General features: G+C 40.9%; 1 protein-coding gene across 5 annotated transcripts in view; it reads right to left on the bottom strand.

Annotated features, from left to right (window-relative positions):
- The window catches only part of ARHGAP21 (Rho GTPase activating protein 21), a 117,959-nt gene that overhangs the window by 14,895 nt on the left and 86,019 nt on the right, over positions 1 to 17,045 (bottom strand). For 4 of the 5 annotated variants that reach the window (XM_082754165.1, XM_082754167.1, XM_082754164.1 and 1 more), the window contains 3 exons: positions 14,148 to 16,095; positions 297 to 455; positions 41 to 143 (listed from right to left, as the gene is read on the bottom strand). In XM_082754165.1, coding sequence (XP_082610291.1) covers positions 41 to 143; positions 297 to 455; positions 14,148 to 16,095 — 2,210 coding nt within the window. The remainder of the gene's footprint in view (positions 1 to 40; positions 144 to 296; positions 456 to 14,147; positions 16,096 to 17,045) is intronic. The other variant, XM_082754168.1, reaches the window with a different exon arrangement.

Genomic DNA, 17,045 nt, shown 5'->3' with positions numbered 1-17,045 from the left:
AAAATATTTTCAAATTAACTGACATTTATCATGAACTTACGATTTTTCCTCTTCTCTGTAGTCATCCAATCCTTCATCATATGACTTTGATCTCTCCGGTTTTGTGGTAGGCTGGCTATCTAGGACACTAGGCCTGATGGATTCTATAAACAAGCAGAAATTTTTGAGTATGTAGGAAAGTGAATCACATTTCTGTAATTGATTTCAAGCAATAAAGAGATTACAATTTTCACACCTGATCTCCAGAGTGTAAAAGGAAAAAAGGAGCGTAGAAAGAAAATCAAATCACCACTCACCATGATCATGAGAAAGCTGTCGCCGAATTAAAGGGATTGGAGATGTGGGACTGGAAGGAACAGTTGTTATAGCAGGTGCTTGAGAAGCAGATGCAGAAATAACAGCAGAAGCAGGAATGTGTGCAATATCATGGTCAATACTAGGACTAGTCGGTTCATCTACAAAGGTAATATGTAATAAATTAACATATTAAATGCATGAACCAAATGCTCAAACTAAATAGCTGCCTAAACTTGTCATTACTGGAATATCAGATTAAGTACCTCAAATTAAGTCTTTCATACAAACATCAAGAATCCAGTCAACATATGCTGTTAAATGCTTTTTTTTTTTTTTTTTTTTTTTAGTAAATCCTTAATTAAGGTTGTAAATTATACATTAGAGATAAGGGCAAAGAGCATCATACCTGATCATAGATTTTACTGTGAGACAATGAAATAGGAATTTTTGTGCTAAGCTCTTATAATACGATTTTCAAGTAGTCTGGTTTTGCTTGTATGCATGTGTGTGAGGAACAACACCTGTTACATCAATAGGTCTAAACTCAGGACACAGCTAAGTACGATTTCCTACAATAAAACACGGGCATTCCAACTACCAGCAGCTATTTGGTTTCAATGAGTGTTCAATTAATATAGCCAAGATCCAAATCAACAAAAACCATTTGAAACAGATACCTAGCACACAGAAAACCAATCCCCCATCCCCCAAATATTCAACAAGTATTGCTGAACAACACATATATAAGTAAGTATTCAAATTTTAAAAATATGGCACCACTACATACCAATTATTTCTTCCACTAATTGTTCATACAAACGATCACATGCCGCACATGCCCAGCACCTCACAGTCTCAACAGTCACAAGGGTCATCATGAAAGAGTCCAAAAAGCTTTACGTATTTCTACTATTTAACATGTTTCTGGCAAGATGGAAGAAGCTGAAAGACGTGTTTTCAACCATTCTGAGCAAAGAGTCGTAACATCTTCTAGCACACATCAGGAGTACGAGAAAAATAATTGTACTTCATCCTCCGGCAGAAAAGAGGGTGGAGAGAAGCAAGTCACGAGCAGGGGCTGGACTGCACTGCCATGATGAGTATGAATGTACCCTAGGTGCTAAGAATTGTAATATGCAGTCCTTCTGAAAAGCCCATTGAAACCAATGAGCACTCACAAACAGAGGTTTATTCTTTCCTTTGTGCAAACACAACTGCGTAAGCGGCATTGTGCTTTTCTAACAGTAACTGACAGCTCTGCTAAAAGAAGCACTTGTACCATCAAAATTTGGTGAAGTTTAAAACAAGATGGCAAATGATTGAAGTACTGAAAGATTTAGCAATGACAGCCCTACTTTGTCTGAAGGGGTAAATATAAAAACATATAACTTTAAAAATCACTATTATTATTTAAAAGCATAATTCGCCCCCAGAGCTAGCTGCAAACTAGGAACAAGAATAAAAAAGGAAAGCAAAATAATTCACAGCAAATCCCTGACATAAGAATTTGAATGAATTCTGAGTTTTATTTGCATCCAGTGATAAATGGAAGCATTTACATACCTCTCCTACCCAGCAGCTAGGAGATAGGAAGAACCTCAGTTATACTTCCATTTTCCAAACAACAATAGCTCACTGTCCTATTGTTGTCTATTTCATTTGCTCAGCTAGCGTGTGGAGAAGCACACCAACATTGGCTAATGATTATTTCCACCCACTGAACAATATTAAGGCAGATTATTTCATACCACATAAACTGGAAGTGCTCAGCTTTAAGTTATTTCTGTTACAGACCTCTCTCGAGATGTCACAGCCTCTATTCAAACTGAAGTTACACAAGTGCTAACATTTGAAATACACCTGCATGAGCTGTGAACACGAAAGAACCATGCTCTCCCAGCAAGTTTGGGCAGGGATGCTGCAAGGAGCTTGTCCTGCTTGTAAGCAGCACCACAGATGAGGCAGAATCCTTCCCTGGGGCTGGTTTTCCTATATGCCTCCAGGCAGGGCTTAGCACAAAGGGTCCCCAGCCAGCATGTCTGGATGCCATCCTAATGCAACGCAAACCAGTCTCATGGTGAAAAGCATTTTCTTGCTATCACAATTGAAATATTTCCCTGCTAAGCTTTACTTAGGCACCGTAAAATTATTTTTCTTCTTTCCTACCTTTTGCAATGTGCCAAAGATACATTTATATAGCACACAATCTCACTGCCTGAATTGTGAGCATACGGTAAGATTAATTAGCTGTATCATTCCTCCAACCGATGCACTTCAGTATCAATATGTGCTGCCAGACAGAAGAATACTTCCAGAATAGCTGAAGATCTTTTCTGTATAGGTAGCATCTCAATATCCCTTTTTTTTTTTTTTTTTAATGAACAGAAAAGAATTTGACTCTTGTATCACCAAGTCAGGATAATAAATCATCACAGCTCCTTAGAGAAAAGAAGGAAAAGTGATAAATTCTTTAAAGCTTTTAATAAGAATTTTATCGTATGCAGAGAAGTGCTTTATGCAAAGTGTTGTGTCTGTAAAAATAAAAAATGCACACTTATTTGCCAGTTCGTTATATCAGATTTCCCATATTCCAGTCTACAGCTGAAAGTACCAAAAAAGATGGAAGTTAAGTTTGCCTAAAACTGAGAATTCTCTTACATTAAGAACTTCATTTCAAGTCTAACAATTTATATATGGTTGTAATCATTTAATCACATGATGAAGTCTGTTCCTGAGACACACGCCTTGTACAGAGATCTTCCTGTTACAAATTGCCCAGTTCTCATTCTCACATGTATTAAGAGCAAACAATGCATTTAAAAAATAATAATTATGGTGACAGTTCAGCTTACTAAAAAAGAAATAGAATTAAACCTCACAGCATGCTCACAGCACAGCAGAAAAGAACACTGATGAATTTAACACTCCATTTGTCAGTAGCAATTTGAAGAGTTTGTTCTATTTGTTTTCCTTGGAGGCACGCTAGAAGCGGGGAATAAATTCCTATTTTTAAACAAGGTTAGCCAGGCAAATGTTCTGCTCTTTCTGCATCAGACCTGAAATCCTCCAAACGATTCCCTGTGCTTCCACGCAACCCAATAATGCGCTCGGTGAGTCAGTCGCTCCACTGTGAGCCAGGGATGGTTTGCTAACCAGAGAAAAAGCAGGAAGGCACCCGGGACCCTAACTGGGGTAGAAGTGGGGCACTCAGGCTAATGCCCTGCCACATGCTACCAGCGACTTCCCCTATTTCACAGGGGGTCTAATCCCTGCATGAATTACCTGCCACCAACCCCCAAGGGTGTTACTTACCTCACCGGGGATCTAAACCCTGCACAGATCGAAGTTAAAGGTGTTTTAGAAAGATGGAAGCTTTAACAAAACTGTGTACGACATTGGTACAGGAGGGTAACTGAGTCCCTGCTGAGGCTGAAGGTTAGCTAATGGCAAGCCTTTACATAACATAAAGGGACTGTACAACAAACTGTGCCGTGTACCACAGAGCTACTGCCGACTCATTCAGTGCACTGCAAACATCGCCACTGCTGTTCAATAAAAACAAAACAAAACAAAACAAAACAAAAAAACCCTACATATAACCTTTATATTTTGACTCTTCCCCTAAGCGTTTGTTTTTTCTCCTTAACTCATCAGAGGACCCACACCGCAAAACTACTTGCTGAGCACCTGAAGGACACGCTCTGCTCAGTCAGTGGAAATGACGGTGTATGAAACGCTGTGAAGCACGTAGAGCAAACAAGCCAGAGGAGAAGCCACACAAAGTAATTCTCTTTCAGCTTGCCACCTCGAGGATTACTGGTGTCCCTTAATTGTCTGTAACAAGGAGGTCAAAGTCTTCAAAAGTACTTCAACTTTTAATTTGAGAAAAGGTTACAAATACCACTTTTTCCAGGTTATTTTCTACGAAGTGACCCAGAAGACTGACTACCAGAAAATGAGCCAGTGAGACCAGTGAGACCACTGCACAGAGACAGAGCATCCCTGGGGAAAGGGAAGTTGCTCCTGGTCTGGGTTGCCCACGTGCCATGAGGACCACAAGCACACACCTGGCGAACAGCTACAACTGGTGGCTCTCAGAGACAGCCTTTCAGTGCAAAAACATTTATAAGAAGACTCTGAAAACTTCTAGGAAAAAAAAAAAAAAAAAAAAAAAAGCTCCAAATACAGTTAGTTGGTATAAACTGATTTGCTAGCTAAAACAGGGAGGAATTTGTGTCACAATGTATGTTTCTGTTACCATGCACCTGGAGATCAGGGGCCTACAAAGTATGGGAGCCTCTGTACACCATGCAAGTGAACTGAAAAAATACTAATAATGTTCTTAAATTTACACTGAACAGGCTCAATACCTACAGGGTACCTAACAATTTCAAAACAGGGTTACACAGGTGAGGAAGTATGACAGAGGACACTGTCCGCATGTACTGTCCCCATGCCATGCACGGGGAACTAAGGAACAAATAACCCAAGTTTCAAAAGATTTGAAGGAATAAACACAAAAAATCTTTTTGAGAGCAGAGATCTGTGTCATACCCTACCATAAAATATCATACCACACTGATCCATTACAAATTCATGATTATTTTAGTATTTAATGTTTGTTTATGCTTGGATCTCCTGAACAGCCCTTCAGGATTAAACTTGAAGGTTTTAAGGTTGTTTTTTTTTTTTTTTTTTTTTTTTTTTTTAATGTGAAGGTTTTAAACTAACAACCTGAAAACTCACAAGACAAGAGGGGGCACATTTTGAGAGCCTTAATTATAATCTAAATAAATTGCAGAATTATTCAGCTGGGAGTGAACCTCAGAAGGTCACCTAGCCCAATCTCCTCCTCTCCTCCAAGCAGGACTAACACTGAATTCAGACCATGTTCCTCAGACGTTTTACCCCGCTGGGCCCTAAGTCTCCTAGGATGGAGATTCCACAACCTCCCTGGGAACGTGCTCCACTGATTACCAAGCGGTGAATGTTTTTTTCCCTTATAGCCAGCTGAAACCTCCATGTCTTCAAACAAAGGGCAATAAACTCTTCCTTTAATCTCCTGGCTGTGCTCCTAGTGATGCAGGCCAGGCTGGCTTTAGCCTTCCTCACCGTCCAGGTGAACTCACATCTGGCTTCCCATCCACACGGAGCTCCAGGTCCTTTTCAGCAGAGCTGTTAAGCAGACAGTCCCCAGCCTGCACCAGGGCAGGAGGTCAGCCTGTCCCATGGGCAGATCTTAACATTTGCTGTTAATGAGTTGAGACATTCCTGTCCAAACCCTCTGCACAGAGTCCTGCTGAGCAACAGCCATACCCTTGAGCACACTGACTGCATGGCCTGGTTCGGTGGTGTTTGCAGATGTGACGAGTGTGTTACATTTCCTATCTAGGTCACCGATAAAGATAACTAAACAAGATGGACTCTGAAGAACGCCACTTGTAAGCAGCATCCAGGTGGAGTATGAAACCTGAGCCACCATCCCTTACAACTGATGACTCGGTTTTCCATGTTGCAGAGCAGATCAAAAGAATTGCTAAAGTCAAGGCTGGTGACATTTTTTGTTCTCCCCTCATTCCCAGATCTAGCCATCTCACTACAAAAGGCAATCAGGTTAGTCAAGCACCATTTCCACTCGGTAAATCCACACTAACTATTCCCAAACACCTCCTTCATGTGCCCAGAAACAGCTTCCAAGAGGGCTGACTCCATGATTTTCCTGAGGATTGAACTGAGGCTGACTGACTACATTCCCTAGACTGTCCTTCTCACCCTTGTTAAAGATGGTGCTTGATATTCTGTCTTCCAATTACCGGGGCACCTCATGATCTGTCAAAGATGATGATAGCCTCCTTGCAGTGACATCAGCCAACTCACTCAAAAGCTTCAGATGCATCTCGTTGGGTGTGATGGACTTCTACAGGTTGCATTGCACTGGGGCTGCATTAAGAGTTCCCCATTTTCAAAGTTATGACTGCCTTTTTTTTTTAATGAAAAAAATGGTTTAGTTAACTGAATCATAAAAATATAAGCACAGAGAGCAAATTCAAGACCTAGATTTAGTCTAGGAAAGCTAATCCTCTTGGACTATCATCAACAGAGGAAGGTGGTTTCTCCCACCAACCCTTAGGGATTCACACTGCCTGATCTTTCTTCACTTGTGATAGTGACTGGAAAAAAATTTACTTCCCAAGCCTAAAACCAGCTTTCATATTTACCCTCCTTCAGACTTGGCAGTCTTGCAAGCAGCATCTCATCATCTCAAAAGATTTTTAAAAAGGAACTGTATTATTTAGTAAGTGTACTGTAGAGCACATTACCATTTACAACACTAATTTAATTAGACTTCATTATAAACAACGTGAGTATACAGCTACAAACCTTAATTCAACAAGTACATAATTTACCAAAGACTATTATCTGATTTAAAGATTCAAATCATACAAAGTTAGTAACTGAGCAGAAGCTTACACCCAGTAGAGCTGGGTGTATGCTTCCCAAACTCCCCACTGAAGAGGATAAGAGTATTCTGATACCATGAGCTTTCTGAAAGCCACACTGAAGTCTTGGATTAGGTACGTGCTTAAAGGTGCCTCTGTAATACTCCACGCAATTTTGGCTACTCATCAATCTCGTGGAATTGCAACTCTGATTGCTCTTCATAAATAACCTTCTGCAGTAGGGTAACTGAAGGGAGGCAGCTCGTGCTGCCTTCTATCTCCAAAGCAAAGTGCTAAAGCAGTCATTAAAAATGTTATTTTAATTCAAGGAAGGCATAGGCGTGAAAGCATCCATATACTGGGCTGGCATTTATCTGACAATCATTACAAAATGTATTCCAACCATTTGCCTCTCTATTTCTTCAGTATTGCTCTCATAAACAACAGGTTATTGCTTTGGGGGTGTAATTTAAAAATGATTCTTACATAACAATTTTGTTTGCTTATGGCATAAAAGCAGGGACAAAACTACGAAGTGCCATTAAAAGGATCAAAAGCCCTTTTCCTTGAAGGTACTGACCTTGTATCGTATTCAGCAACTTCATGGGACACAATACCACAACACCACCACAATGCACGATGCTACCTAGCCCCAAAGCATTATTCTTAAAAACGGCACATGAAGGCTTTTCAGCCTTGTCCTGTGCCCAGTCCATGCTCTGTCCCTCTCCAGTTGAGCTTCCTGCAGCTCGCTGCGTGCAGCAGTTCCCGCATGGTGCGGCCGAGGAACCAGATCTATCCCCCGTGGCAGCAGGACACCAGGGGTCAGCAAAACCTGTTTAGGCACTGGCACAAGCAAAGTACAGGAGACTCCTTCAAAAGGAGCTGAATTTAAGCTGAACACATATGTATTAATACAGACCTGCTGATTCACAAACTTTCTCTGAAAAGTCTGTCAGGAAGACAGTCAGATATGAAGACCCAAGTACACTAGTTCATCTGCACAGGAAGAAGGCCAGCAATAACCAATGAAAGACAAATGAATTGTTCCGTCAGAAATAAACCATATGGAACTAATTCTGCTATCACACGAAATAGCAGAAAGCACTAATATGTGTATCTCACAGAAGCAGCTTCTTGTAGCAGAGCTGGAAGCTGAGCTGCTGCATCTTTCACTCCTCAAGCAGCAACAGAAGTTCCAGCAGCTGAAGATCTGGAAGCCTGGAACAGGATTTGGAGAAGATGCACTACTGCCTGGACTCACCACGACTTGCTGCCTTTTGCAATCTCATTCTTCTAAGAACTGTTTAAGCTTTTTTGTTTGCTAGTTTTTAAGTACACACTACTGACAGCACTGGCTGCCTTTACAAAGAAACATTTCATGTACCTATTTTATGTAATTATTCTTATGTAGCCACACAAATGTAATGGAAATGGGTCTGCATGCTCATGACATTCATTTCTGTAAGCTGTGGAAACACAGGATGGGATCAAGCCCCCTGAACCACCAAATCCAGCCCTCTGCTACTGTGATCATGTAAATAATGTTTATTATAGCGATGGAGTTTCACAAAAACAGAGAAAGGCTGGCCTAGATTATTCTTAATGCAAGCTGATCTATGACAATCTGTTTTTTATTTCAGCGTTGAGCAAAATGTATAGCTATCCATCTCTACAAAGTAATTCTAAAGGTCCCTAATCACAGTATTATCCTGCCACATGATCAAAAAATACAGGTGTGAATATACCTTTTTTTGGCCAAGAACCCTTACAGCCTTCCTTTATTACCCATAATTACAATTTTAAGTTATAATGATACACTAAGGATGATTTCTACTTTGAAAACATTACCCGTTACAAAGCAAGCCTGATGCTTCCACTCCATTAAAACTCTTCTAAAAGTTATGAATGATTGCCTTAACATTTTAGGTTTGAATTAAAAGTGGACTTTTAAGTTACAGACACGTTTTAACGGTATTTAAAGCACTAATTTGTAACTTTGTGTTTTGGCTGTTCTATTTTGGAACATCACAATGATTTAAAAACTGTTCTTTGGATAAGAAACATGGAAATTTTCAGCCTGGAGCAACAGCAGTTTGGCAGGCCACACTGTTAAAACCTGAAAAAAGCAGAGGATTGATGCTTATCTTAGAAGCATGGATGACATGTTGAAAACTGTGCCAATGCTATCGCTGAAATAATGGAAGCAAGAGTCCCTCAAAAACAAGCATCTGTCAGCTCTTACTTCAACTGCTACCACATTTATATGTTCAGTTTGGAATAGCTAGCCAGTAATTTGTAGGAAAAAACAAATTATTCCAATGGCTGAAGATTTTTTTTTTGTATTCATCTTGACTACTCTGAGTTCTTGCTAAAATTAAAGTTTCCTTACACCACGCCACATCAACCATATGCGTTCAGCCACTGTTTGCCCTTAAGGTAGCCACACATTTTGGGTTGACAAGCAATAACCTCCGCTGCAGAAATCTGAGGTTCTCAATTTCTCTCTGCTCAATGAGTGTCTCTTCTTACAAGGAAAAGAATATATTTCTTTATTACATGAGGAAAACACTTTTTTTTTTTCTAACCTTTCTTTATTCCTTCCATAACCCTTCTTGTGCAAGTGTGTATGAACTCGTTTTCTATTTCCAACAATGTAACTGCATTCTGTTTGTGTGTATTTACATGGCCTTCTTCTGAGCCTAAACATCCTGCAGAGAGGAGCACAAAGGCAGGGCAAGGAGATGAGCACCTATTTCACTGAAAAAAAGGCAGAAAACTCATTACTCCTTCAGAAGTAGCTTATCAAGGTAGGCACTGAGAAGGTAAACCCTCTGTACCTCTACTTTCAGCACTGCAGAAGAACACCATTGTAGGTACAATAAAATGACTGACAAGTTCAACTAATGCTAGGCATTTTAGAACCTGACGTGTTCTAACTTACTAATTTAATTCCTTGGTTCTTTCTTTTCTTTTTTTTTTTTTATTTTTTAAAGTAGAATTATTTGGCAGCAACAAAACTAAAAAGAAGGTTGAGCAGAACTCACTGGAAGTTGGATTAATTTATCCTGCCCGTTAATCAGCAACTACCCAAATACTTTTACTATGACAGAAGTTTGGGGAAAAACACGTAGTAGAGCACAGAAAAAAATACCCACTTCTTGGTTTTGAAAACAACAAAAAAATACATGAGGCTCTTAGAGCTAAGTGAAAAGCAAAGTCTGTCTGTATGTTGTTTACTTTATAAAGAAAGCTTTATAAATAGCATGCAGTGAAATGCTGTAAAGTTTCTGGCAAATCTTTATTTAAACCAATACACAGCATTGGATACCAGATCTTTACTGTAGTAAAGGAGTATGGACACGTTCGTGGAGCACATAGAAAACCACGGTTGGCTCAGGAGTGCTGTGGAGTTGCAGATGGAGAGTGGAAAGTACCAACACGCAGCATCACACACGCCTGGCCTGGCCTTTCCTAAGGCATCTCGTTCAAGGCCGGCAGAGAGAGGACACTCAGGTTATTTCTACAGCACTTCAGTGACCGAAGTCTGGTCAAATATTTTTAATTGGCTCATCTTCTCTCAGCTATTCACAAATTAATAGAGGAACGAAGTGACCTAAAAGCTTTCTAGGGTAAGGACGAACTAGATACTTTGGAAAATGGGACTGCACCTCTGAGGAAAAGTCTATGGGATGTTACTGTATGCCTGGAAAGTCTGTAATAGGACAGCTGTAAATTTCTTTTATTTGAAAAAAAAAAAAAAACTCCAAGATGATGCTTACTTAGATTTAGGATGTTTTAAGCAGATCCATTTAGAGTAATTTTTCATGTGGCAACTCACTACAAAAAATCTGTGCAGAAAAGGACACAGATGCAATAGCATTGGCCAAAGCATTAAACTGTGCTGGTGGACGAACACACTGCATCAGTTTAAGTACTGAAAGAACTTCTCCATTTCACTCACAGGGCTAGTTAACCCAAGCTGGGAGATGAATTATCTTTATGGCTTTCTACGCTAGAAGAAATGGTGTAAAAAGAGAAAAATGGTTTCAAGCTGGCTGCAAGTCTCAGACAAGCACACTAGATGATGTCTAAGAAACTATGACTGTGTCTAAGAAATGTAGCAAAATAATTATATTCTGAATCAACTGCTCTAGTTACAAAAATGTTAAGTACTGTTTTAATTTCCATCCAAGCGCAGTTTGACACATCCCAAATTACTTTGTAGATCAGAAACGCAGCATTTGGTGTTCTCTAGCAGAAAAATTACATACAAATTGCAAGTCTGAACAATGTACATTAAACACCGCAATGCTAACATAATCTCTGATAGAGTTAGTGGTATTTTTACTCCTCTAGAGAACAGGTGAGACAGCTTCTAGGTAAAGGAATAACCTCTCATTAGAGGAACTGGTACAGCTTGAAACAATAAGACAACATCTCAAGAACAGAGCCTTTCTTAGGACCTGGAATAGAAACAGTAGCTTTCAAATCTAAACACAATAGCCTGCATTTAGGAGCGCGTTGAAAGCACCGAAGCTTGCAGTGCCAGGATGTATTTTTCTTTAAAACAGCGACTTCCTCATTCCCCAAGAACATGTGCTTGCCTGAAGAAGAGTTTGAGCACACGTCTGAATTTTTCAAATCAGTGTCTGTTACAAAACACATTGCATCAACCTCCTGGCTCTGCTCTGAAGAGGCATTAACAAACGCAAACCTATATTTAATCTCCCTGCTTCAGAACAGCATTTTGTGAAAGGGCTACTGTCAAAAGCCAATTCGTAGCACATCGTCACAATCTCAGCAAGAAACTGCCATAAATGAGCTTGATGGGAAGTCTACTCAGCTTTCTGTGTGTGCCATCACGGTACTTACAAAGAGATGCTCTCAGATGATCCTGCTGATGGCTAGCTCTCTGGAGCAGGTTGGTCACAAAACACTGATGTGGAAGCCAGCTACTCCTGGCTGAACTTCTACCAAATTCTAATCTGGACATACCCACTGATTTTAATGAGCAGGAAGTAATAACAATAATAAAAACACCACAAAGCATTTAAAATACCAATAAAACATAACCTTGGAAAGTACAGCACAGACAACGTGTTAATATGAACATAAAGGAAGCAAAGAGGTTGCCAACACCAAGGTGTATCTTTATTCCAAGTACCATCCTCTCAATTGCCAGACAGCAGTAGAAGAAAAAAAATCCAAGCTGTTTTCCTTTGAAAGAGTTAATCTTTTAGCTGAGTTTCAAAGTAGGTTTAGGGCTCTATCTGCCTGATAGGAGGTGGTTAAGCTTAAGCAAGTCTCCTAACAAGTGAAGCTGTAATTAAGCATAATGATAGTGGAAGGAGCAAACTGAGAATCAGGCGTATTAATTCTACCTTCCTAAGAGCCCAGCCTTAAGGGCACTTGACACTCCTCCTTGCCAGACAGGGTTATTTCACCCCGAGTTGCAGGAGCTGCGGTGGAAGTTCCCCTTAGCACCTGCACCAGCACGAGGACAGCTCAGGAAGACGGCGGCGAGCAGTGCGGTGGCTCTAGCAGCACCACGTTAGTCTTTGACAAGTACTGAGGAGGTTTCAGTCCGAGAGGAGGCTAAGGAGCACATAAGGAATTCACAAAATCCCGTGTGGTATTACGCCAAAAGTCTGCAATGGAGAGCTACGACTTTACTTCTTCCAAACTGCTCAGCCACTGCCGGAATGAAACCCAACTGCCGTGTTTCAAGCTCCTTTGAACTTTGTCGCATTTGTCTAAAACCTGGAAGCAAGCCACGGTAGGAGTTCATTGCAAGTCTTTATTTAAATCAAGCCCAACCTTTTCAGCACAATCTCCTACCATAAAACAGATTGCTCGGATTTTCACACGATATTTAAATTGTGCAGGGTTAGAAAACTCCCAGCAAGCATACTGGGCACCACTTTATTGAATGCCTGACACTGATTTTAGGCATATTATTTTAGAAAACATTTGTAAAGACCAGCTATGTGCCTGACAGACTTTCACTAATCCTGGAAGACAAGTGAAGTCCAAAGAATCGTCCAAAACTACTGGACACAGATACATCCAGTAATCCAAATAACTGCACGCCTCCCGTTCAAAAAGGAAGGCCCAACCTGAAAACCACCTGCTAGCTGTTTAAGAAAGCATTTTGGCTAAGTGTTAACAACGTTCTGTCACAAGAGCAGAGTATTGCATCTCATTGCACATTTCTATCCTTCAACGCTCACAAAGCTCCTTCACTGCTTTGGTCACTTACTTCAGGCTGGTGCAGGTATCAGAGATAATTCTAGGGGAAAAACACTGCTGTAGCTCCACAGGAGATGACAACTCTGCTAAGACGGTAAAATTAACTCCCTTTAACAGCTTTCCTTATGGTTTTTATGGATTAGGTTTTCACATATGTAAGTGTGAGAAGCAAAATGCAGTATGTTTTAAATGCTTGTTCTATGACATTCAAGAAAACAGATAAATCAACCTATGTGGAACATGGTGTGCAGAGATCTAGCCTCTAAAGGATTTAATTAGCCAAAACAATGAAAAAAATAATACAGCAGAAAAAGACCAAAACTGAGTACTTAAGTAGAACAGAAACTCACTGTGCCACTGCAGATGGCTCCATTCCTCACATACCCCAAACTATTTCCCTGATCATTTTGCTACCACTTACAACCCCTCCGTAGCTCTAAGATAACCTGGAAGAACAGAGGCCAAGTGCTCAGCCCCCATGCTTTAAGCCCCACAAAATTCCTACCCTTTTTATGCCACAACCCACAGGTGAATCTTTGCATCTTCTCATATTCTGCCTACGTAAATCTTTTAATTCATAACCACTTTAGCTTATTTACTTGCCAATTAACCTAATTTTATTGATATCCTTTCACATGAAACAGCTTTCCTGCAAACACACATCTGTTTCAGACTGCTTTCACCTTACCTATTCAGCTATCCTAAAATTGATTTTCCCCCCACATATCACCATCACATCCATATCCTCCCGTTACTGGAATCCACGTTTTCTATCATAAAGGTAAGAGCGTTTCCAAAGGTACTGCAACTGCTAGCTGTCCACACAAATAACATCAGAGCATTATGTGGAGCGCTAACCAGAGTTATATAATGAAGACTTCTCTAGGGGCTGGGGAATATTCTAGAAAAATTAAAGCACTGTAGACCTTTCTACACTGATATTCCAGGGCTCCAAACAAAACACGTTGTTGTTTTTTTTCCCTCCACTGAAAAATATTTTTAATTTTTGCCATGTTAATATTGTGCTGGATGAAAAAAGAACCCCTCGTATCCCTCAACCCCAGGATTTAGAGGAACAGCAGTCAGCTACCTGGCATGGTGCTCTCCATCACGTTAAACACAGAAAGGTGTGAGGAGTGCTCTAACAGTTCAACTCACCGATAAATGGAATAGAAGCCAAGGAGTCCCCAGGTGGGCTGGAACCTGATGCTTTCCTTTCTTCTATCCGTTTTATGTGGACTTCTCTCCGAGCATCATTAGGTAACCAACAGGTGGTGTCCGAGGCGGCCTCCTGGTCATTTACAGCAAGAATGTAGGACTGATGCCTCAAAGGCTGGGACGTTTGGTGGCCAGAGGGTGATTTGTCCCGCATGACAACCGTGTCTTTGTCATTTTCCTGAACATCTGTTTGCAGAGTTTCAGGCTCCTGGACATCTTCCCTTCCAAAATCGCGACTCTTTTGTCTGATGGGAACATCTGTGTTATCAGAGGTAGTTGGGCTCTCACTTGTTTGTTGACCAAGTTTGGCAGAAGCTGGAGACAAAGAGGTGGGCTGGATGGTTTTGCCAGTTTCTGTTTTGTGATCTGGGGCACCTTCCGCTCGGATCCTCGACTGTTGGTTTAACAAACCGCTCTGATGCAAGTGATTTACTGTTCTTTGGTCTTTGCTGGCAACAACATCCAGGCTCTGGTTAAGGGGGAATGATGGTTTTGCTGCATAGGAAGCCAAGCTCTTCACAGAGCTACTTTTCGAACTTCTGGTTATGAGAGATGGCCTCTCCTGCGAAACAGCTGCAGGCTTTGCAATTCCCCCAGGAGTCTGTAAATCTCGAGAAGGCTGCAACATTTTTATATCTGGTGGACCTTTCTGAAAATGAGAACCAGACAAAGAAGCTCTGCTACCTATTCTCCTGTTGTCTGAAATATAACCACTTGGAACCACAGAAAAGTTTTGACCTCGAAGGGACATATGAAATGCATGCTGCCTAGATCTCTCATAAATACCTCGCCGATCATCTTGTTCGGTAAACCCTGTCCACTTGTAAGTCTTTCTCCTGTCTCCATTTGTATCTGCAATCTGATTCTCAGATCGGAAGTTTTCTAGCACTTCCCCTTGTTTGCTGAGATAATCCCACGAGCGAGCCCTGTGATTCCTAGCACTAATTGAAGGTGAAGTTAGCGTGTCTTGCGAAGCACTTCGTGGCCACTCTTTCATCAGGACGGGATCTTCAAGTCTCTCCTGGGATACGCTTCGCTGCCGGATCTGCACAGACTGGGGAACCCTGTCATGAGAGGTGCTCCTGCGCCGTACCTGTGAAGCGGTGCGGTTTGGCACCACTTGGTTATAATCCGTCGTGTTCTGAGAAGCTGCTCGTAAACTGTCCAGCCTCTCCTGTATTGTCCGGGAGCCGTACATGTGCATGCGCCTGTTATCGATGTACTCCTTGTAGGTTTTGTAGGTCTTCCAGTCTATGTGCTGGTGGGAGGTTGGAGAACTGTAATGATTAGTAGAGGCAGGGGGCGAGTCCGTGGCTTGAACAGGAGGTCTAGTGCTTGGGATTCCTTCTGGACATACTACATAATTTGAAGCCTTGCTCATCGTTCCAGTTGGATCAACTGGCCTCGTTATTGGAGTCTGAGGAAGTACAATGGCAGTGGACACTGAAGAAGATGGTGATGTGGTCCGTGCTTTTAGAGCCGTTTGATCTTTCAAGCCATATCTTATTTCCTCTGTCCTGTGAGACGGACCAGCGTGGTTATTTCTACAAGACGGCAAGTCTACAGCCTTCTCAGAAGGCACAATAACAGTCCGTACAGTTTCATTGCAAACGCACACAGCTGTATTGGATTTTGCAATGTCTGTTGGTGATGGAGGCACTTGTATTTCCATTCTGTAGGCCCTCTCTGGCTGTGTCAATGCTCGTACTGGTCTACTGACTTGCTGCTTCCCCAGGGAGAAATCTGAAGGTAGCTTGTCACCAGCTTGTGCCGTAACAGAAGTGGTGGACGTCAGGCGTGGGTAACATATTGGTGGTGGTTCGGGTATGTTGTGGGCATTACCACTGTAAGCTTCGTTGCCTTTCAGGTAGGCATCTTGGGAATATGCCTGTGGACAGAAGATTAAATGAGCATTAAGTAGTAAAGGACTTGGAAGAGTTCACAGTCTAGCATTTGCACAGTCAAACAAGAGATGGAACACAAGTTCACAGTATATGTAATTTTAGATAAAATGTTAGTTTAAAAGGTTAAAAAAAAGCATTCCACCCTCTTAATGAGCAGAAACAGAACAAGAAAACTCATTAAATACATCCTCTCCCCCAGCAATTCAATAGCTGAAGTTGTGACCAATGCTAGGAAATAGTGCAAGTAGAGCACTGAGGCAGGTTTGCCAAGATCCATGAGCAGAAAACACAGTATTTTTCTCCACCTTTATTTCTGCTTTCTGTCATGATGCTTCAAATACCCTCCCCATTTATGCTTTGCATTGCTGGGATTCAGAATACGACAGCAATTGACAGGTTAAAATGGTGCATAATAAATTCAACTAGTGCTAGAAAATTCTCCATTCACTTAATGTAAAAAATAACTCCATTTACTTCGCATAGTACGCGTGGAAAGTACACACAAACACACACACACACACACTCCTCTCTCTAAGATGTCTTCTACATAACAGCGACTGTTCCTAAACATAACACGAATAAATTGAAGCAGCACTATCTGGTGTGAGCCAACACCCTCTAAGTAATCTTACATTTTAAAGCAGCCAGCCAGTACATGGTACACAAATTTTACTGCAAAAATATGAATAATATGCATCATTTTTTATCTTCAAGGTACATAAGGTATGAAAATTTACATATATCTGCTCCCGTCTACAATATATTAGAACACTAATTAAAATCTCAAATTCATTTTCTCAGTGCATTAATTTGCATCTTTATGCTTGAGCCTGGCTTCTGAGAAAAAAAAATGGTGATATATTACACTTAGCATGTTTCAGTAGCCTCCTTTTCGAAAAGCAACACTTATCATTGTGGAATTAATAGAGCATAC

Source organism: Aythya marila (assembly GCF_965140915.1).
Source record: "Aythya marila genome assembly, chromosome: 2".
NCBI classification, from domain to species: domain Eukaryota; kingdom Metazoa; phylum Chordata; class Aves; order Anseriformes; family Anatidae; genus Aythya; species Aythya marila.
This window is presented reverse-complemented; position numbering and strand designations above follow the sequence as displayed.